This window comes from Moschus berezovskii, chromosome 7, assembly GCF_049115385.1.
Source record: "Moschus berezovskii isolate FMDL1 chromosome 7, NW_MosBer_1.0, whole genome shotgun sequence".
NCBI lineage: Eukaryota > Metazoa > Chordata > Mammalia > Artiodactyla > Moschidae > Moschus > Moschus berezovskii.
Window position 1 is genome coordinate 102,232,798 of NC_142466.1, and position 22,487 is coordinate 102,255,284.

The window sequence follows — 22,487 nt, forward strand, 5'->3', positions numbered from 1 at the left end:
CACCACCTCCCTCCTTCGCTTCCCCTTCGTTTTGCTCTGCAGCACCACACTAGACGACAAACTATTGGAATGCTTGGGAAGTGAGCGAGTCGGGGTCATGTCAGGCTTCATTCCCAGGTAGTCTAGGTCCTTTGCTCAGTGGGAGAAATATCAGTATCCCCGAAGTGGTACCTTGGTATTCTCACAAAGTTCAATTACTTCCCATGGTCCAGTAATTTCCTGCCAGGCGTAGAAGTACCTGGTTCTGTAAGAATTGAGACCCATTGAGAGCATCCTGAAGACTGAATGCTTTGCTAAGAATATGGAGGACTCCTGTCAATCATACTTAGGCATCATTTTGCTGAATTGAGCAGGGGAGTTGATGAGTAGGGGCAAGAGCTTCAGCACCTACTGTTTTTATTATTTAATCTCTCCTTCCTCTAGACCTCCTTGGAGGATATCATCATAGTGATCTTTTTAAAGTGAAAAGCTCCTTTCACCAACTATTTGTTCCAAATTCCCTGCTCCTTTTGTCTGTAGGAGGTACAAACTCCAGGGCTTCTGGATGCCAGTGGATAATGCAGATGGGAGAAGCTGGCTCCTGTCAGAAAAAACTTGAGAGAGAGTTGGGAACTGTATGTAGCAAATTGGAGAGCTCATGACAATACCTCCCATCCTGCACACTCCTCTTAAAATGTGACTTTGACATTTCAGTTGAAGGTAGGATGGTGGTCATATCTATGGTTTCTTCCCTTGAATCTGGATGGGCCTATGACTACAGCAAAAGTCACGCTATCTGCTGTCTGAGGCTAGGTTATAAAAGATAATGCAGTGTCAGCCTGGTCCTCTTGGGATGCTCTCTTGGAACCCAGCCACATGCAAGGAAGCCTGGGTCACACAGTAAGTTTTGGCCAACAGCCAACAGCCAGCCTCAAGTACACCAGACATGCGAGGTAGAAGACTTTGAAATGACCCCTGACCCATCCACTGTCTGATTGTCCCTCTGTGAGAATTGCCTAGCTGAGCTTACTGAGTCCCCAGAACTATGAGAGGTAATCATGAATTGTTGTTGCCCTTTTAAGTCACCAAGTTTTAGTTTGGTTTGTGATGCAATAATGGATAATAAGAACAGCCAAAAAATCATACTCATTTCTTTGTGTGTGTGTGTGGCCATGCCATGAAGCTTGTGGGATTTTAGTTTCCTGACCAGAGATCCAACCTGGGGCCTTGGCAGGGACAGCTCAGAGTCCTAACCACTGGACTGCCAGGGAATTCCCAGATCTTACTCATTTCTAAACCTGCACTTTGGCTTAAGTCGTTTTGTGACCTTGAACCTAACTGCTGTTCAAGGACCAGCTTAATACATTTTATAAACATTGCTTAATAGTGATCTGTTTCTCCAACATTGATAGGTCGTTTGGGAGGACCCTGTCTTCTTGCAGTTATTTTATTAAAGTATTTTAATATACTTTAAAAAACAAGACTTGCTTTTGTCAAAACTACAAACAATACAGGAATCGATAATCAAGGAATCTCTCTCCCTTCTGTCTTGCTCTATTTCACTCCAGTTTACCGCCATCCCCTCTCCAAAGGTAACTGCTTAACAAAGTCATACATATTCCTCACAACCTCTTCTGCAAACACACACACACACACACACACTCACTTCACATAAATAGAATTCCATCACAATACTGTTTTATAAATTGCTTTTTCCGTTGATGGTTTATGTTAGTTATCTTTCTGTCAGTAAATACTAATCTATCGCATACTTTTTAATAGCTGTATAGTATTTCCTATTATTTACCCAATTGCTTAATCAATATTCTCTTTATAGACCCCATGGACTGTAGCCCACCAGGCTCCTCTGTCCATGGAATTCTCCAGGCAAGAATACTGGAGTGGGTTGCCATTTCCTTCTCCAGGGGATTCTTCCCAATCCAGGGATTGAACACAGGTCTCCCACATTGCAGGCAGACTCTTTACCAGTTGAGCCACCAGAGAAGACTTACAGAAATTGAGGTTTTCCCAAATTTTTCCCTATTAAAAACAAGACTCTACTGCTGTTACATACATTCCTGGGAGAAGAATTGCTGAGGTTAAAAAAAAATGCACCTTTTAAACTTTGGTGTAAATTCTTAAATTCCTCTTCGGAAAGAGTTAACTATATTCCTATCAGTAGTATATGAGAGGATTGTGACTTTCCCTGACACTGGATATTATCTAGCTTTTAAATCTTTGCTGGCGTTTTAGGTGAGGAATAATAGCTCCTAATTTTTTTAACTTACAGTTTTATTATTAGTGAAGTTGAGCAGCATTTCACATTTTATTAGTCCCTGTATTTCTTTCACTGTGGATTTTGTCTGCTATGCCCTTTGCCCACTTTTCTGTTTTTTTTTTTTTTTTTTAGTAGGAGGTTTTTTTTTTTTAGTATTATGGATACAGGCTGCTATAACAAAATACCATACACTGGTATCGCTTATAAGCAATTTCTGTGAGAAACAGAAATTTGTCTCTCACAGCTGTGGAGTTTGCAAGTACAAAATCGAGATGTCAGCACATCAAGGTTTTGGTGAAGGTACTCTTCTGGGTTGCAGATCACAATTTCTTGTGTCCTTACATAGTGGAAGGGTTAGGGAACTTTCTGGAATATCTTTTTTAGAACACTAATTCCATCTGTGAGGGCTCCATACTCCTGACTTAAGCACATCCCAAAGGCCTATACCTTCTAAAACTGTCATCTTTGGCATTAGGATTTCAACACATGAACTTTGGGAGACATTCAGATCATAGCAGGAGAACTTTCACAAATCACTTTGCAAGTACTATTAATCTATTTGTTGGTTGTGCTTATTTATGAAACTTTTTGTATCAAGGAGTTTTAAAAGGGTTATGTAGTTGATCTCTTTTACTAAGGCTATGGTGCCTTCTGGACTTCCCAGATGGCGCTAGTGGTAAAGAAAGTTGAAAGGTGAGTCTCTCAGTCATGTCCGACTCTTTGCGACCCCATGGACTGTAGCCCACCAGGCTTCTCTGTCCATGGGATTCTCCAGGCAAGAATACTGGAGTGGGTTGCCATTTCCTTCTCCAGGGTATCTTCCCAACTCAGGGACCGAACCCAGGTCTCCCACATTGCAGGCCGACGCTTTAACCTCTGAGCCACCAGGGAAGCCAGTGGTAAAAACCCTCCTGTAAATGCAGGAGACTTAGAAGACTCGGGTTTGATTCCTGGGTCAGGAAGATCCTAGAGGAGGGCATGGCAACCCACTCCAGTATTCTTGCCTGGAGATTCCCATGGACAGAGGAGCCTGGAGGGCTTCAGTCCATGGGATCGCCAAGAGTCAGACATGACTGAAACAATTTGGCTAGCTAGCTAGCCATGGTGTCTTCCAAAGAAAAATACTTTCATATTTACAGTTTTATATAAGTAAACAGTTTTTATTCGGTTGTTTCATAAGAGAAAAAGCCAAACATTTTCAAAAATGATTGTTTAATATTTCAGATAACCTTTTCTTTGAGATATTCTAAGCATTTAATTTACAAATCTAAATTTCCAGGAACTCATACTGAGAACATTCATTCATTCATTGAAGAGATGTTTATGACACATTCCTGGGTACCAAGCTGTTTTCTAGGCTTTCAGTACACAGTGGGAACATGTCTAGTGGAGTTAAGAATAAAAGGGGAATCAGGGGAAGAATCGTAATGTAACAATTTTTTTAGGAAGCAAAATAAATTAATCTCTGTGCTTCTGAGTTTATACAGCACATGGACTCATTATTTTCATTACATTTAAACATAGCATACTCTAAATCTTGGCTTAAATGTCTTTCCACTTCACTAAAATGTAAACGACTTAAGGGCAAGGAATGTCCTTCATTCATCTGTGAATCTTTGGCATCTAGCTAGTATCTGATCATTATAATGGCTCAAGAACTACATTATGAAATAAATGGATTTCCCTATTTTACAAATTGCCTTTTTCCTTCTCAAATGAATATTCATAATCCTGCCTTCCTTCCTCTTCTTCCTCATCCACCACCCCAGAATAAAAGCCAACACTGGGCTCCCAGGGCAGTTCAGTGATGAAGAGTCCACCGACCAGTGCAGGGTACACATGTCTTGGAGCAACCACAACTATTGAGCCTGTGGTCTAGAGCCTGTGCTCCGCAACAAGAGAAGCCATCTCAGTGAAAAGCCCATGCACCACACCTGGAGAACAGCCCCCACTCTCCGCAACTAGAGAAAAAACCCACGCGGCAATGAAGACCCAACACAGCCAAAAATAAATAGATAAAATTATATATTACAAAAGCCAACGCTAGTTTTAAACAGATCAAATCCTTGGAACTCGTTAGCATTTTTGTTGTTTTAGTTCAGTACCTAAGTTGTGTTCGACTCTTTGTGACCCCATGGACTGCAGCACGCCAGGCATACAAGTTACTTAATCAAATGTGCTTAGTTCATAACAGAGGCTCAAGAAAACAAATTGGATAAATTTATATCTACAGATTTTTAAAAAATGACTTTCAGAAAAGTAGGGAAAGTGCCACACCCCTATGAACACAAGTTCACAGCAAGTATTTTTCAAGAACTTAAATATTGTTTGATCTTGTAATGGAAATCTCAGTGAAAATAAATAAAAGCCAGAGTTTTTAATTAACGCTGGTGAAACATCAACTTACAAGTGTGGGCAGCAGCAAAGTTGCAAAGCTAAGGAATAATGATTCTCACCAGGAGCTGACTGGGAACAATGTTTTCTTTTTCTGTCACATACCTGAGTTCAGGGAAGCACTTTTCAGGTATTTCTAACTTCAGGGTTTAACTAGGAGGATGGGATACATTTCAGTCTTTTCAAATAGAGACCTGATCTTGCCTCTCTGGTAATGAATGAACAGTTACAGCCCTTTTGGTTACAATTAGTTTTCACTTTTGGAGCATTTCCCAGGGGTGACATGGGAATAGCTTCGAGGAGGAGGTTGTGAGGCAGATCTGGAAGCGAGGGCTCTGCTGAGGCAAACGTGCTTTTGGTGGGATGTGACTGTGAACACAGTGTGTGCTAAAATGTAAATAACACAGCCAAAGCACCAAATGCTACAGATAAAAATATTTTAATAAAGGACTCCTCTGAGCAGTTATAGACATACACACATATGCTGCTGCTGCTGCGTCACTTCAGTCGTGTCTGACTCTGCGTGACCCCATAGACAGAAGCACACACATATAGATGCATCTAAATTTCTTTTACTTCCCCAAACCTGAAATCATGTGAACAATGAGTTGGCTTTATTAATATCCGGAAAGACCATTAATTCCATGTTTTCCCTAGGCGAGTGACCAGCACCAAGCCCTCCATTTGAAGCTGGAAACACTGAAATTCACACGGCCAATTATGCAATACTAGACCACTGGGAAGCATTTCTGGCTGGCTCAGCTGGTGATCTGATTTTACCCTGCAGCAGCAAGATTGATAGACCTTATAATTTTATTCTGGTTAGAGTAGATGTTGTTCTCACATAACTTTTTTTTTTTGTTTTTTAACTCCTCTTTTTCTCAAAAGAAAAAACCTGAGTCCTTCCCAAGTGGTTTGCCTCAATGACATCTCATGGTGATAAGATCAGTACCCCAATCACCAGCTAGAGTGATCCTTTCACAATTTCCGAATTTGATGTAGTTTATGTATAGATGTGAGAGTTGGACTGTGAAGAAAGCTGATCGCTGAAGAATTGATGCTTTTGAACTGTGGTGCTGGAGAAGACTCTTGAGAGTCCCTTGGACTGCAAGGAGATCCAACCAGTCCATTCTAAAGGAGATCAATCCTGGGTGTTCATTGGAAGGACTGATGCTGAAGCTGAAACTCCAATACTTTGGCCACCTCATGCGACGAGTTGACTCTGATGCTGGGAAGGATTGGGGGCGGGAGGAGAAGGGGACGACCGAGAATGAGATGGCTGGATGGCATCACCAACTCTATGGACATGAAATTGAGTGAACTCCGGGAGTTGGTGATGGACAGGGAGGCATGGTGTGCTGTGGTTCATGGGGTCGCAAAGAGTCGGACACTACTGAGCGACTGAACTGAACTGAACTGAATTGAATTTCATTGAATGCTGTGTGAGCTTGCTTATGAGAGCGAATGAAAAGGAACAGTAATTTGCCCCCTTCTAAATCATTCCTTTTATGAGGCTTCTTTGGGCATGAGGGAAAGAGACTCATTCTTCGAAGGTACAGAATATCAATTCGGGAGCTGTTTCTCTCATGCTAATGACAACGTATAACTTAAAAACATCACATTCATATGCATATATGGTACATATATACATAATTAGTATATTTACAAAGTACCTAGCAGAACCTTAGAACTCTTAGTTCCATTAACCCTTAAAAGGAAAACTGAAATTCAGATCAGCCCAAGCACAGAGGAATGTGCTCCCTTTCAATTATGTTCACCCATCATCCTTGTCTAGGAAAGACACCTCCAAAAAATATGAAATGAACTTATTTTTTCTGAAGCACTGCCAGAGTCTGTTATGTATTTATCAGCTTCTGCAGTTCTAATTACAAAATAAGCACTAGCTACTACATAGAATAACTACACTAGCCAAAAAGATTTTTATAATCTGAGAGAAATGCTCCCATATTGATACTGCTAAGAGAAACAAACTCCCCTTTCCTTGATTATAAAGAAGCAAGACAGATGGCTTCTTGTTTAAGACTGTAATTTTACTTTCAGCCTCCTTCCTCAGTTAAAAAACAAGATGTACTTGGATGCTTTGAGGGAAAATCTCAAGGGAAGGTATTTTTAAATTCCTGGTTGCATTGAATAATTAACAAACAATTGAGAGCTGAGAAAGATACAAAGGAGAAAATGCTACAGCTTGTTTTCAGGGAGTTTACAATCTAATTGTGAAGTTTACAATCTAATTGTGGAGTTCACAATCAGAATTGGGACCAGAGCCATTGAAGTATTATTTTTTTTTTCATTTCTATTTAATGGCCTAATGGTTACTCGTAACACCCTTGGGATTCACAGCCCAGTGGTATGGTTGACCCTCTGATCAAATTGGAATGGAACACAGGGAGAATGCAGAGGAAGAATTAATCTCAAGCAGTACTTACTGAGTCCTTACTGTCCTACTGAAAATGACATATTAGTTGCTCAGTCATGTCCAACTCTTTGCAACCCCATGGACTGTAGCTCACCAGGCTCCTCTGTCCATGGAATTCTCCAGGGAAGAATACTGAAGTGGGTTGTCGTTCCCTTCTCCAGGGGATCTTCCCGACCCAGGGATGGAACCCAGGTCTCCTACATTGGCAGGTGGGTTTTTTTTACCACTAGGACCACCCAGAAGCTCCTACTGTCCTACTAGCTGCTTTCATATAGTGTTTAGTCTTGACAACAGCTCTTCTTGTCATCCTTATCACCGGTTTTTCACAGAGCAGGAGAAAGAGGCTTAGAGAAATGATTCATCCCTGGTAACAGACCTAGAGAATTGAAACACACCAACTGGGAATTCCTCTTTGGCCTTTCCTTTGGTGGTCCCTAGGTTCCCATCTTGACTTTCCTTTGCTTAGATTCCCTTTCAATGCACCTGAAGTCAGCTTACTTTTGTACTATTTCCGCCTCCCTTAGCTTTTGAGTAATCGTTAAAACTTGCTGTCTTTCATTTGGCAGTCAGGCCTTCTAGTCTCCTTTGCACCTTTGCAAATAACCTTTTTCCCCCCTTTAACTGATCCTGTCTTTAAGACATTCTTTGACAGGATGAAAGGAAACATGAAAAGGTTTAAAACAGTGCCTCGTAAGTGGTTCTCTTAATATTAAGCATGATCTATAGTTTTATTCCTGCCACATTTTAACTGTTCTCATATCACACTTTCTCAACCTCTTGAGGTTATAGTTCCTGAAGATGGTGACAGCACTTACTCCTAACTTGCTGATACTGCCTAGCATATTCACGAAACAACAAGGACTTTTAAGAGAGCAGGAAGTTTGGCACTTTTGTTCATCTCTTTATTTCCAGTGCCTGTAAATTACTGGAACTTAGTATGCCTTCGGCATACATATGTTTTAATATGATGAATTAATGCTCACTTGTGTGTGTGTGTGTTGTGTGTGGACTATTCTGTGTAAAGTTTCGTTCAGATCCAATATGTCTCTGAATTGAGAGACCTGGAGAATTTTTTGCCTTTTCCTTGTTTTCGTCCCTTTATAACAATTTAGACCTTGGGTGCATTCCATCAAACTCTTGGTGCCTTCAAGGCTGAGTTTCCACACCAGCAAAATGGGGCGCGTAGCAACAGATGCTTGTTTCTTCTTGTCCTCTATCACACAGTACTCCTCCACGGGGTTACTGCGTACGCTTTCCTCTGGATAAAAACCAGTCACCTGAGAGGTAAGAAACCATTAGGGTCCTCGGGTTGCAAGCCCAATAGGGATACAGAACAGCTCTGCAAGCCTCGCCCGTACCTCCCGGGTCCGGAAACAACCCGACCCCATTTCGGCTGCGAGCCTGCCCAGCCTTCGGACGCCCCAGCCTTCGGACGCCCCAGCCTCCGGCGCCCTCTCGCGCGGAGGTAGCGCGCTGCCTCGGTGCCACAGCTAAATGGGCTCGGTACCGCGCAGGCTCCGCCGCGCGCCGAAGGGCCCGGCCTAGTTTCGGCCGCAGCCGCCCGGCCGCCCGCGCGGCGCTGCACTGGGGGCGGGGAGTCTGATGGGAGACGCGCGCGGCGCTGAGGAGGCGGCGGCCCGGGAGAGGGAGCGGGAGAGGGACTGGGCGCGGGAGGCGGGAGGCGGGGGACAGGGGGAGGCGCCGCCGCCGCCGCCGCCGCCCGCCCCTTTCCGCTGGGGAGCAGCTGCAGCAGCAGGAGCGGAGCAGGAGCCGCGCAGCCACAGCCGCCGCCGCCGGGGGATGTGGTCGGCGCCCTCCCCGAGCCGCGCCGCCTCCTGACTACCCGCCGCCGCCTGAGCCGCCGCCGCCGCCGCCGCCGAGCCGTGCGGGGCCAGGCCGCGCCCTCCCCGGGCGCCCGCCGGCTCGCATGCCGAGGGGCTCCGGGGCGTAGCTGCGCGCCCGGCGCCGCCTCCGGGCTCCTCCGGCCCCGCCATGGGCTGCTGCAGCTCCGCCTCCTCAGCCGCGCAGGTGAGGGGCTCCCGCCTCCCGGCCGCCCGCCCGGATGCGTCCCCCGCGCCGCGCGGCGGGCGCCCACCGCCTTCCACGACCCGCGAGCTTCCCCGCAGCCCAGCGCGCACTCCAGAGACGCCCCCCGCCGCGCCTCCCCCTGTCCCGCCGCTGCCCCCGCGCTGGCTCCCGGGGCAGCCGACCGGCGGGCGCCTCAGCGCGGCCCCCGGGGCGCCCCTGGCGGACTTGGCCGCCGCCTCCTAGTCACACCTGAGCGGCGCGTCCCGCCAGCCCGCAGGTAGAGGCAAGAAGGACGCCTGCTCTCTGCCCCAGGTGGCACCCCCGCTTCCTCCGTCTTCCGGGCCTGCCTCCGCTTCCCACCTCCTTGGAGTCCGCCCGCTCCACATCCACAGACTATCCTCTGTGCTCCCTGGAGGAGTAGCTCCAGCTTGGGCTGTTCGCCCCATCTCCCACCTTATTGCAGTTTCTGCCCTATTGGAGATTCTGTCCCTTTTCTCCTGCCGGCTGTCCCCGCTCCGGGTTCAAGCGTTTAAGCGGATCCCCGAGCCCTGCTTAAACCCGGTTTCCCAGATTCCAGCGGCTCGCCTCCCACCCCATCCCCCCTTTGTGCCTTGACCTCAGACACCCAGGCCTCTTCGCACACCGAGGCCCCTGCGGGAGCGCGGGGACTGCGCTGGGAAGGAGATTGGGCACCTGGAGGGTGACGGGAACGTTACGGAAACTCCCTCTTTGTTGCCAGTGTAACAGGAGGAAGAGGTGCCCAATTTAGTTTTTCTGTGGGCACACTGGCTGAGTGTTGTCGCTGAGGGCTGAGATGCAGAGATTTCTCCCAGCGTCTACCCTGCCCCCATCCAAATTTCGCTAACCTGCCTCTCTCTTGCCGATCGGAGCCCTTAACCTGGATAGAAATGCTTTAGACAACTGTATAAGGATCAGATGTAATAGGACTTGACTGCTGTCCGCTAATAACTGAGAGGACCTGTTTGTAAATTACCTAATTTAGTGGATTAGTGAGTGTATTTACAAATACGATAAAAAGCAATCAGGAATACTGCATCAAACTGTCTGGTGGTGGTGTATGAAAAATAGGCTCTGACAATGCCTGGGATGTAATCTCACAGTTTCATTAGCGTAGAATTTAACTATGGTCTTTGATTTGTTTGTTTTGAGGGGGAGACAAGGGCTCTTGTTTTTAGAAATAAAGGCTCGTTGGTTCTTGGTGAAGAAAAACGCTAGTTTGGGGGGAAAAATTCCTTCAGAGATCTAGCATCTGTGATAATGCCAGAAGTGTTTTGCTACTGCTAAATGACTATATATAACTCAGTTTTAAATAACCTGCATACTTGTTCTGAAAATCTGAGATCTGTCAGAAAATGACTGGAATTGCAGATGAATGGAGGACATCTATGTTTTATTAAGTATCCATCCTATTTGTCCATTTCTTTTTTGGGTGTTTGCTTACTCGTGTTTTGTTCTTTTTTTTTTTCTTTTCCTCTTAGGATCATAGTCAGGCTGAATGGTTTAGTTAGTTAAACCTTACTGTTTAGTTAGACTAACAAAGAAAAACTATAAATAGTGGTGTTAGGAGGGAGAGGTCTATAGTTTTCATATTAACAGATAAAAGTGTGGAATCACAATACCTTTCAACTGGTTAGAGGTTTTTGGGGAGAGAGGAATATAGTTGGGTGCTGTTGGTCTAATAATTACTTAAATATTATTTTGACGAAAATGGTATCTTTGCTTTTGCCTTTCTCTGAATAATTGGTTTACTATGCATTCTCTTTTGGACATGAAATGCCTTAGAGACAGGAAAGTATTGGATAGTTTATGGATGGCTTGTTCCGTGTTTATAATCAATTAAATTTGGAAGGGATGGATGCTGGACCCAAACTCTACTTAACAGGTCTTGCATTTGACTAGCTCCACATCTTACTTTTCAGAATACTGTCACATATATTTTCCTTGTTTTTCCTCTTCTTGCAGCCACTGTTTGCTTCATGCCGTGTTCTACAGACAAGACGCATGTCATGCACCCTGAGGGGTGCTTTTTTTTTTTTGTCCCTGTGGATTCCTATAACCAATCAACAGCTGTCACATGCCCTTAAGTTCAGCTTTAGGGACTTTTAGTGTTCAGTGGAGCACTGAGGAGCAGGTCTTGTGCCAAAGAGCAGGTCATCATTTTTTTCTCCCTTATTTGAGGTTTTGGCATCATTCTTTATTTGTGAAGTGTTATCAGTCTGCTGTATTTTAATGCTCCTTTCAGGAACATGGTCAGTTGGGATAATATGCTATCTATATATGTTGTGTTGAAACCAAATAGGGATGCAGCTGCACATCTTCTCTAAATGTGAGCCTCCATATCACAATGAACTTCTCTAAGAGGCCTGGATTGTATTCTCAGGCACAATGTTTCTTTCATCCCTTCTACTTCTTGAATATAGGAACTCTTTTTGTTTCCCACATGTTTGTATTCATTGCAGTGCCTTACTATACCTTGTACATGATAGTGGCTCAATAATAGTCAACGAACAGAATATAGATACACAGATTGGAACATTTGGCTGGCAAGTGACATTTAATATGAATTCAGCCCTGAACCATGTGCTGTTTCACTTCCATGAGCTGGTTGACTAATGTCTCCAAGCCATCATCTTTTAAGTTCAAATTTGAACTGTTTAAGTTAAAATTCACTTGCCTTTCCCACATTCCATCCTGTTCTTTCAATGGGACTGTCAGTTTGCAAAATTGAGCAGGTTTTTTCTTTGCTACTAAAGCGCTTATATTTTAGTTGGAGCAGTGGCTAAAACGTCTTAAAGGAGCTTGTCTGTAGACTCTAATGATAACCTGCACAGCACATCAAAACAAATGTGCTTTGTGGTAATCTGCAGTTCAGCTTAGCTTTTCTCAGCGGTATCGTCAGCAACTTTAAAGCCCTGACAGGTTTTATCATTGTAAATATAGTATGTTTCCTCTTTGTAGTAGGGATTCACTTTTGAAATATATATAATTTATTTTCCCTCATAGTCTCTTGCTATATTGTAGACTCTCATAAAAGAGTTATTGTCTTCAAAACTGTTTGATCTCTTGTAGTCTGTTCGGGTATTATTTTCATTTTCTTGGCAGTATCTGAATATCATAATTTGTCTTCAAAATAATTATCCTGTTTTTGGATTTAGATAAAATGTCACATTCTATACCTACTAGTATTTCATTCAGGAGGAAATTATTGGCAAAATTATTTGTACTGTATCAGATATGTGTATCTAAGAATCTTAAGAACTCTTAGAAATGTTTATAGAACTCTTAATTATGTTTTGTTTTCTTATTAGTGACCACTGCAAGTTACTTGCTAATACTAGTAGTTGCTCAAGACAAGCCAGTACATGATAGCCTTTGCCTAAAAATCTCTTTGAAGGGAACATAAAAGTGAGATAGTCTTGAGTTTCTTTTTACAGCACTAATCCTCCCTAAGACTCTTAAAATTTATTCCCAACTCTCCATAATTCGTTTGTTCTGTTATAACCTGACATAATTTCTATTCTTGTAATGTTAAACTTCAAAGTTCACTTGTAAATCTTCAGATTTATGAAATGTTCTTTCCCGTTGACAAACCAGTTTGAATGAAGGAGGCTTTTGAAAGATTACTTAGCGAATTGTCAAAAGTCTTTGTCGTTAGTGGCTAGATCATTATTTCTCACAGTAGTGCTTTGGAAGTCAGGAGATTTTGCAAGTGCTCTGAAGTTCTGTGTCCTTTGGTTCTAACCTCAGAAATTGTGAGAGGGATGGAGGATGATCTTTCTCGTTGAACAAACTGCTCCTTGTATCTGTCTGTTGGAGAGGTTGTTCCTGTCTCTGGTCTTGTCCCATGTCGTCAAATTGAGAGCTCCATATTTAACTGTGTTTTTCTGGATCTCCTATCTTGTCTTGGGATGAAATGAAAAATGAGAAACAATCAGTCTACGGCCATACCACCCTGAACGCGCCCGATCTCGTCTGATCTCGGAAGCTAAGCAGGGTCGGGCCTGGTTAGTACTTGGATGGGAGAAACAATCAAGTGGTTTACAAACACTGGTTAACTTTTAAGAATGTTAACTGTTAAGAATGTTAACTGTTCTTTAAAAGAATTTTAATAGTAACTGTAGTCTCCTGCTTTGCGCAATTTGAAGTCAGAGGTTAAAAATGAAATTTGAAGAGTAGTGGAAATTACCAGCAGAGACTAAGCTAATGTATTAAATGTGCCCAACAAAATATACCTGTTCTAACTGAAACAGAGAAACATAGCATGAAGACTATTTTTGTCTTCTTCTGAATACTGTGCTGTTAGCATGTGCTGTGCTCAGTTGCTCAGTCGTGTTGGACTCTTTACGACGCTGTGGGCTGTAGCCCTCCAGACTCCTCTGTCCATGAGGATTCTTCAGGCAAGAATACTGGAGTGGGTTCCCATGCCCTCCTCCAGGGATTCTTCCCGACCCAGGGATCAAACCCAGGTCTCTGGCATTGCAGGTGGATTCTTTACCATCTGAGCCACCAGGGATGCCCACGCATAGAAGATCTATTCCTTAAAATATATAAATCAATGTTCATATTAAAATTGGCTGAAAGTAATGTAAAAATGATGAGACTTTTTGTATAGCTATTTTTCACAGCCCTTTTCACATTTCAACTTCTCCAGTAATTCTGAAGTTGACTTTATTTCCATTTACAGCTGAGCAAGTTGAGACTTGGATGTTAGTTGAGACTTGGCTGAAGTCTCAGAGATACTAAGGGATCAATCCAAACTTTACCCTTGTCTTGAATCTGAGTCCTGTGCTTCTGTTTCTGTGTTCACATATATGCTTCCCATATCTTAAATTGCAGTTCATTTTATCTTTAGAAAAGGTCCACTCAATGACATTGTGAAATAAGGAATGTCAAGTTCAAGTCATGTCATTTTGAACTTGTTGCAGTTACTAGATAGGGAGCAACATGATATAATAAGCAAAACTAGTCCAGTTAGAAAGTTCCCAGGCTTGACAAATACTACCAAATACTATTTGGTGTGTTAATCCTATTATTTAGAAATGTTGTTGACTTGGAGGATATTTATTTATAGAAATATATTCTATATTATATGCTACTACTGGTAATTGGTTTCGTGTCCAACCCTTTGTGACCCCATGGACTGGGGCCTACCAGGCTCCTTGACCCACGGAATTCTCCAGGCAAGAATACTGGAGTGGGTTGCCATTTCCTCCTCCAGGGGATCTTCCCAACCCAGGGATCGAACCTGGGTCTCCCTCTTTAAAGGCAGACGCTTTACTGTCTGAGCCACCAGGGAAGCCCTTAGTAAATGTTATGGAAAACCCCAAACAAACTTTCTGGCCAACTCAATATTTTGCTATCTCCTTCCTCCCCAACCCCTTCCTGTAGAAGGGAGAATTATTTCAGTTTCATAACTTTGACTCAGATTTTTGGGACTCTCAGGACTATTAGAGGTAAATTAGAACTACTGTCTTTGTATTGAACTAAACTGGAATGTAGGGATATGAAGTCTGAGGTCAGAAAGATACATTATGAGGTAACTCAAACTAGAAACCTACTTAGTCACACTCTCTCTCTTTTTTTTTTTTTAATTTTGGCCTCTCCAGGAGGGATGTGGAATCTTAGTTTCCCGGATCCCTGATCTTAGACCAGGAATCAAACCTACACCCCTTGCATTGGAAGTGCAGAGTCTTAACCCAGTGGACCATGAGGGAACTCCTGAAACCCACTTAGTCTCTTAATCTTTCTGTGAAGTGAGGTGAAGTTGCTCAGTCGTGTCTGACTCTTTGTGACCCCATGGACTGTAGCCTCATGGAATTTTCCAGGCAAGAGTACTGGAGTGGGTTGCCATTTCCTTCTCCAGTCTTTCTGTAGTTACCATTAATTATATAGTTACCATTAAGTCTTATCTTTGCAACCTTGATACCACATTGGAAACACTTAGAAAGCTTAAAAAAAAAAAAAAAAACACCACAGGATTCTTGAGTCCTCCTTTCAGAGATTCTGATTTTCTTGGTCCAGAGGTACTACTTGGGCATCAAAAAGTTTTAAAGTTGCCCTGACGATTTTCATGTTTTGCCAAGGTTGAAACCCACTCTTACATACCCTTTCTGTGATAATTCCATCTCCTTCTATGGTTTTAGTTACAACCATTTGCCGACAGTTCTCAATCTAAATTACTTAACTGAAACCAATTTTATCCTGGCTTCAAAACTATATATCCACTGATTATTTAGCACTTCCACTAGAATGTCTTGTAGGCAACTCAGACTCAGTGTGTCAAACTAAACTCAAAGTATGTAGACACAGATACACACATCTTTTGCAGTATCTTTGGTTCACTGAATGACACCGATATGATGGTATGGGAACTGGAAACCTGAGACATATAGGAAACCTGCTTCTCATTATTCCATATCTAGTCACCATCTCTTGTCTCTTTTACCTTCTAAATTCCACTACAAGTCCCCCAGTCTAAGCTTCTGTCATCTCTGGCCAGAACTTTGCTTCTAGGTCACCCCATATTCATTCAGGCTTCATTCCAATTTTTCTCCACACTGCAGTCCTAATGATCGCTTTAAAAAATCCAAAGCTGTGTGGGGATTGTGTCCCCCACCTACCTGAAACCCTTTAACGGTTTCTGATTCCTATTAAGACAGAGACCAGAATCAATTAAAGCTAGCCAGCAGTGCTGTGTGGGCTGGTCTCTAGCTCTCTCCAGCGTCGCTTCAACTTATACCATGTTTCTCCTTAATCTTTGTAATGCAGCCTCACAGATTCTTCAGTAGACTTTGTTTTTCCTTTAGGGCTTTTCACATGCTTTTCATTTGTCTGGGAGGCTCTTTGCTTTTTCTCCCTAGTCTTTGGCTGACTGATACTCATCCTTTAAGTTTCAGCCTCAGAATCACTTGTTGGGAAAAGACTTCCTTGATCCTTCAAACTAGGCCATGTCTCCTCTTTAAGTTCTTACAGCGTTATATATTTACCTGTGAACACCTAAAGCAATACATAATTATATGGTTACTATCTAGTCCAGGAGTTGGCAAAACTACAGCCCATGTGCCAAATCTTTGTATGGCTTGCAAGCTAAAATGCTAAAAATGGTTACCTGTATATATTCAGATGGGTGAAAAAAGTTAATCATCTTTGCATGAGAAATTATTTTATAAAACGTATATAACTGAATTTCATCATCCACAAATAGGGTTTTATTGATGCAGCCACACATTCATTTATACAATGTCTGTAGCTGCTCTTCTGTTACAGTGGCAGAGTTGAGTGGTTAGTTGTGACAGAGACCTTGTGGCCTACAAGTGTAAATATTTATTCTGTGGCTCTATGGGGAAAATGTTTGCTGACCTCTGGTCTAGACTGAGCTGATGAGGAGAGGGACCATGTATGCTTTGTTCATTGCTGACATTCTGTATGCTTAGCTGGTACCTGGTACATGATAGGTGCTTGTGAAATTTGAACTTTGAAATTTGAAGAGATTTAAACAAATTTTCTTTCCTTTCATAGTTGGTAACCTTAGTAACTCTGATGTTTTAAAATTTAATATAAAAATTTTTTAAGAGGACAAATTCTTTCTGACCTTGCCACATGGCTTGCGGGATCCTAGTTCCCCAACCAGGAACTGAACCCAGATGCCAGCGGTGAAAGCACTGAGTCCTAAGTACTGGAACATCAGGGGATTCCATAAAAGGACAACTACTTTCGAAGAAGATTCTCAACAGAAGTCTTAGCAGCTTGTCTGTTGCAGGTATACATCTCAGGTGTGAAGCAAGTGTATCTGTAAAGGTGTAAGTTAGGAGGTGAGTTGTTGATGGACAGGGAAGCCTGGCGTGCTCCTGCCCCTGGAGTCGCAAAGAGTTGAACACGACTGAGTGACTGAACTGAACTGAAGTTAGAGGGTGTTAGTATTTTCCCCTTTGTGAACTCCTTTCTGATTTCATATCAGCAGTTCAGTAAGATTTACGTTAAAACTTTTGGCTGATAAATTGCTGGAATTTTTTGGTGTGTGTGTGAAAATGATATTACTACAATATCCCACAACCAAATATTTAGACATCTATTTAGTAAGGAAACTATTAAAAGCTATTTTTATACTAAGTTTTGAGGTTGTGAGATATGCTGTAAATTGTTGAACAGAAGTGTTTGATTTCTGGATAATGTAAAATAAGGAAAACAGCAAAAAGATGGAAAAATTGAAAATACATGTTTACTTTGAGATATTCAAGTAACAGGGAAGGTATTAAAGTGCCTTCCTTTTTTTGGTAGCATTATGATAATGGTAATGATTACAATCACGATCTTGTAAGATTTTTCATTATGAATTGCTTAAGGATGATTCAGCTTTAAGAAATGAAAAACCGTAAATCTAGATAGCTAAACATTAAGGGAAAATTATCTCTTACAAGTTGAGAGGTAGGCTGGCTTCCAGCTGGGTTAGTTCTTTGGCTTGATGACATAATGTCCACAAGGACCTGAGTTCTCTCTCTTTTTGTCACTTATGGAAGGTACATTTCCCTTATTTAGCTCCCCTTGTGATCCCAAGATGGATGTGATTCTTTTGGAGGAGTCATGTACGCTGAGCTGACAACTTCCAGTGGTTTTTCTTTCAACAGGAGTTAGGGAGGGCTGTATATTCATCTTTAAGCAATCTGTAGCAAGGGGGAGGCATGGGCGTGGTAACTGGTTTAGACTAACCAAGATTTCCCTCTGAGTCAAGTAGAGGGTGAAGCAACACCAGAAAAAAATTAGGACACTGCCAGCCAGGCTAGGAGGATTGGGGAGAATGGTGACTGGATAGGCAGCCACTGAAATCTGCTATATAGTTTTGCTGATTTATTCTGCCTGTAAAATAGTGTTTCCTAACATTTTGCTTCTAACTCCATTATAAAACTTCACAGTTGCTGGTCGAAAGTCACACAGTCATCTTCCTATTTCCTCAGTAATACTGCTCTGTGCGTGCTAAGTTGCTTCAGTCCTGTCCGACAGAGGACAGGCTCCTCTGTCCATGGGATTCTCTAGGCAAGATCCCCTCCAGGGGATCTTCCCCACCCAGGGATTGAACCCATGTTTTTTATGTTTCCTGCATGGCCAGGCATGTTCTTCACCACTTGTGCCACCTAGACACTGCCTAAGCCCCATCTTTCTCTTTTTCCCACCTCACCTGCTTCTTTCCTGTTATGAGGCAAGCATGAAGTGAAGTGAAGTTGCTCAGTCATGTCCGACTCCTTGCGACCCTGTGGACTGTAGCCCACCAGGCTCCTCTGTCCATGGGATTCTCCAGGCAAGAATACTGGAGTGGGGTGCCATTTCCTTCTCCAGGGGATCTTCCCAACTCAGGGATTGAACCCAGGTCTCCCGCTTTGCGGGCAGATGCTTTAACCTCTGAGCCACCAGGGAAGCCCTAACTTCTGGATAAAGAAGAGCTTTTAAGGTTGGAATAATGGTTAAACAGCTAATCAGTATTCCCACAACCAGTGGGCACTAAGAGAACCTTGGTGTTACTATAACCTTTTCCCGTTCAAGCTCTCTGTTTTCTTTTCTGCCTCTTCTCCCTTCTGTGTGTGTTTATCTCTATCCGATTAGTACTCATTTTTTCTTTCTTTTCCCTTTCTTTCCCCTAAAGTTTTCTTTTTCCTTCCCTTTCTTTCTACCCCTATCTGATGGACTTAAGGAGCCACAATACTGAGTGGAATATACTAGAATAGAAAAGTAGAAAGAGAGTGTCCTTTTTTTCCCCCTCCTGTTTAATTTTGGGTATTTTTGTTTTTTGGTAAAGCAATAGTAAGACTGAAGATTCATATAATAATTTAGAGTATCTCTATGATACAAAGAGCTCTTAGGGTATAAAAATTGCATCTTTGCAACAAATAGCTAGTTTACAGAAGGAGAATTAATAAACTAATATATGAATATGTCCAGTTTTGCTCATAAGTCAATTAAGAGCATATAGACACCCTTTTCATTTGTACCTTTGGTAAAAGTTAGCAGGATAATATTAATTGCTCATGTGGTTTTGACTCAAGTATACTTTATTGATTTGCTGAATAACGGGTTTGACCCTCTTGGGACACTGTTTGATGACATATATTGAAGGACATAAAAAATTTGACACCCTTTAATTTAGTAATCCAAGAGTATAGTAACTGCTAGATGCCAGAATCTTTACATGTGGCATTATTTATAATAGCAAAAATAGTTTACTTTTAACATAATACATATTTTTAAAATTTATTTTATTATGATTGTTTTGGCTGTGCTGGGTCTTTGTTGCTTTTCTCCAGCCGTGGCGAATGGGGGCTACTCTAGTTGCATATGCAGGCTCCTCATTGCAGGGCTTCTCTTATTGCAAAGCACAGGCTCTGGGGTGTGCCTGCTTCAGTAGTTGTGGCTTGATGCCTCTAGAGCACAGGCTCAGTAGTTCAGGGCTCAGTTGCTCCAAGGCATGTGGGATCTTCCCAGATCAGGGATCGAACCTGTGCCTCCCGCATTGGCAGGCAATTCTTTACCACTGAGCCATCAGGAAAGCCCAACATAACATTGTGGATGTAAAATTTTCTTAATATAAAATTCATTTGAATTCTGTTATATGTGTCTCACTTCACCATCCCCAACTAAATGATCGTCTCTTAGTGGACAAGCAGCCTTTTGCCATACTTTCCCTAAGTTCTTTCCCTACTGCTGCTCTAAAGGGCTACTGGAATCTGAGAATTAAACACTCTTGTGTACTGGCAGGAGTATGGGCTGTATAGCCAGACTGTATGGGTTTAAAGCTCGGCTCTGTCACCAAATGAGTATTTGGGCCAAATTCTTTAACATTTTTGTGCCTCACTTTCCCCAGGTGTAAAATGGGAATAATAATAAAACTATCTTACAGGCTTGTAGCAAACTGAACAATGTATGAAATATCTCAAGATATAAATGTAAACTAAGTCTCAGGTGTTCTATCCATTAATAGTACCCTAAAACAATCTTGTATTTGACTTTTCGAAAAGGGACCCAAACTTTCAAAATACTAAAATTGTGTCTAGAAGATGCGTGTTAAGGGCGCAATGAACAGCGATAGGAGAGGTTAATTTGGGGGTGGTTAGGGGTTCAGGGGTTGGAGAAGTCAGGAAAGAATGGTCTAGATGGAGAGTGGGGTCCTGAAAATCACCCTTGATTTGTCCTTTAAGGATGGGTTTAGAAAGAGTGGGAGGATAGATATTAGTACAAAGCAGGGACAAGAAAGGACATTTCAGTGAAAGGAACAGCTTGAACAAAGGTACAGCAGCCTTTAACTGTCAGTTTGGAAAGGCGACCTGGCCAGGGTGGAAAGACGCGTAGGGAAGACTCTACTATTCGAAGGAGAAAGAAATGGCAGTCATGAAGGGTTTTTCGGAGTGACTTAAGGAAGAATAATCTGAGCCTTGCCCGTGCTTGAAGTGAGAGAAGGGGAAACAGAGGCCACCCTGGAAGCTGTTCAGTAACTTGAACCTACAGTATAAATGGGGAACAGAGAGACATTACACAATTGAAATAGGACAGATTTTCCTGACTTAACCTGGATATGTGGGATAAAGGAGAGGGATAAAGCCAGTTTAGAACACTGTATAATGGAAGAAGGGTATTATAATTGATAGACAAGGGAGTTGAGATGGAGACTAGAATATGGGGAGGGAAAGATGAATTTAATTTTGTGTGAACTGAGGTTGAGATGATATTAATACCTCCATGTAGCAATTTCCCATAGGCAACTGAATATCTCGAATTGGGTTTCAGAAAATGTTCTAAGTCATGTGCATAAAGGAGATACTGTAAGGATGGGTGGTCTCCCAGGGGAAAGCAACAGCATGGAATATGGAGTAGATCTCTGGGTTTTCCCTGCTTTCAGTCCCTAGTTGTCTGCTTTCATTAATAAATTTCACTGTATTTTTGCAACTTGGAGATGAGTGTCAGTTTTAGCCCCATTTTACAGATTAGGAAACTGAGCCTCCATTTGCAGCAACATGGATGGACACAGATTATCATGTTAGGTGAAATAAGTCAGAACAGAGGATGACAAATATGATACTACTTATATGTGGAATCTAAAAAATGATTCAAATGAACTTATTTACAAACCAGAAGTAGGCACAGAAATAGAAAACAAACTAATGGTTACCAAAGGAGAAAGGGAGGGGGGATAAATTAAGAGTTTGGGATTAATGTGTACACACTGCTATATATAAAATAGATTAATGACCTCCTGTATAGCAGAGGGAACTATATTCAGTATCTCGCAATAATTTATAATGGAGAAGAATCAGAGGAAGAATATATGTATATTCTGAATCACTTCTCTGTACACCTGAAACTAACACAACATTATAAATCAACTATAATCTAAAAAAAAAAAAAGAGGGAGAGAGAAACTGAGGATCAGAAAGTTTAGGCAGCTTGTCCAAGGTCCTTGAAGGAGGGTAAAGGCTGGCGTAGTTGAACGCCTGTGCATTTCCTCCTGCACTGCATTCTCTTCCATCTGTTGTACTGAGAACTATATTTAAATAGTGTATTAAATGTAGCTTAGATATCAGTTTTTCTTCCCTGAAATTCAGAGATTGTTTGTACTATTTACTCTGGCTTTAAAGTGTGTGTGTGGCAAGGGGTGTTCGTTTTCGATCAGTGCACTCTAAACTAGAGGTCAGAATGTGAGAGTTTGCCTCCAAGTCTATGTAAGTGGTGGTTATAAACTTCAGACTCTGGGCACCTTGACTGCTGTGCATTTCCTCCTGGGCTCTTCTACATTCTCTAAGAACAAGTCTATCATGGCAGTAAATTTACTAAATGTGACTACAATAGTGTCCTTTCCTCATAACTCAGACTCTCAAATATACAGTTTTAATAGGGAATAGATATATCTATATATATATTGTTGTTCAGTTCCCAAGTTGTGTTCGACTCTTTACAATGCCATGTTCTACAGCATGCCAGGCTTCCCTGTCCTTCACTTTCTCCTAAAGTTTGTCCAAGTTTGTGTCCATTGAATCAGTGATGATATCCAATCATCTCATCCTCTGTCGCCCTCTTCTCCTTCTGCCTTCAATCTTTCCCAGCATCAGGGTCTTTTCCAATGAGTTGGCTCTTTACATCACGTGGTCAGAGTATTGGAGCTTCAGCTTCAGTCCTTCCAATGAATATTCAGGATGATTTCCTTTAAGATTGACTGGTTTGATCTCCTTGCTGTCCAAGGGACTCTCAAGAGTCTTCTCCAACACCGCATTTCAAAAGCATCTATATATAGTCTTGGTAGATTCATTGCCTTTAGAAGGGTTAATGTATTTAATTAATTGATACTATTTAATATCAAGTATCAAAAAGGCT

General features: G+C 42.2%; 1 protein-coding gene and 1 pseudogene across 5 annotated transcripts in view; both read left to right on the top strand.

The window, feature by feature from the left end:
• The window catches only part of LOC148777473 (large ribosomal subunit protein uL18 pseudogene), a 70,578-nt pseudogene extending 62,021 nt beyond the window's left edge, over window positions 1-8,557 (top strand).
• Window positions 8,558-8,929: 372 nt separating this feature from the next.
• SLC44A1 (solute carrier family 44 member 1) overlaps window positions 8,930-22,487 on the top strand; it is a 233,538-nt gene continuing 219,980 nt past the window's right edge. For all 5 annotated transcript variants that reach the window (XM_088838227.1, XM_088838226.1, XM_088838224.1 and 2 more), the window contains exon 1: window positions 8,930-9,116. In XM_088838227.1, the coding sequence (XP_088694353.1) occupies window positions 9,081-9,116 (36 nt within the window). In that variant the 5' untranslated portion in view covers window positions 8,930-9,080. The remainder of the gene's footprint in view (window positions 9,117-22,487) is intronic.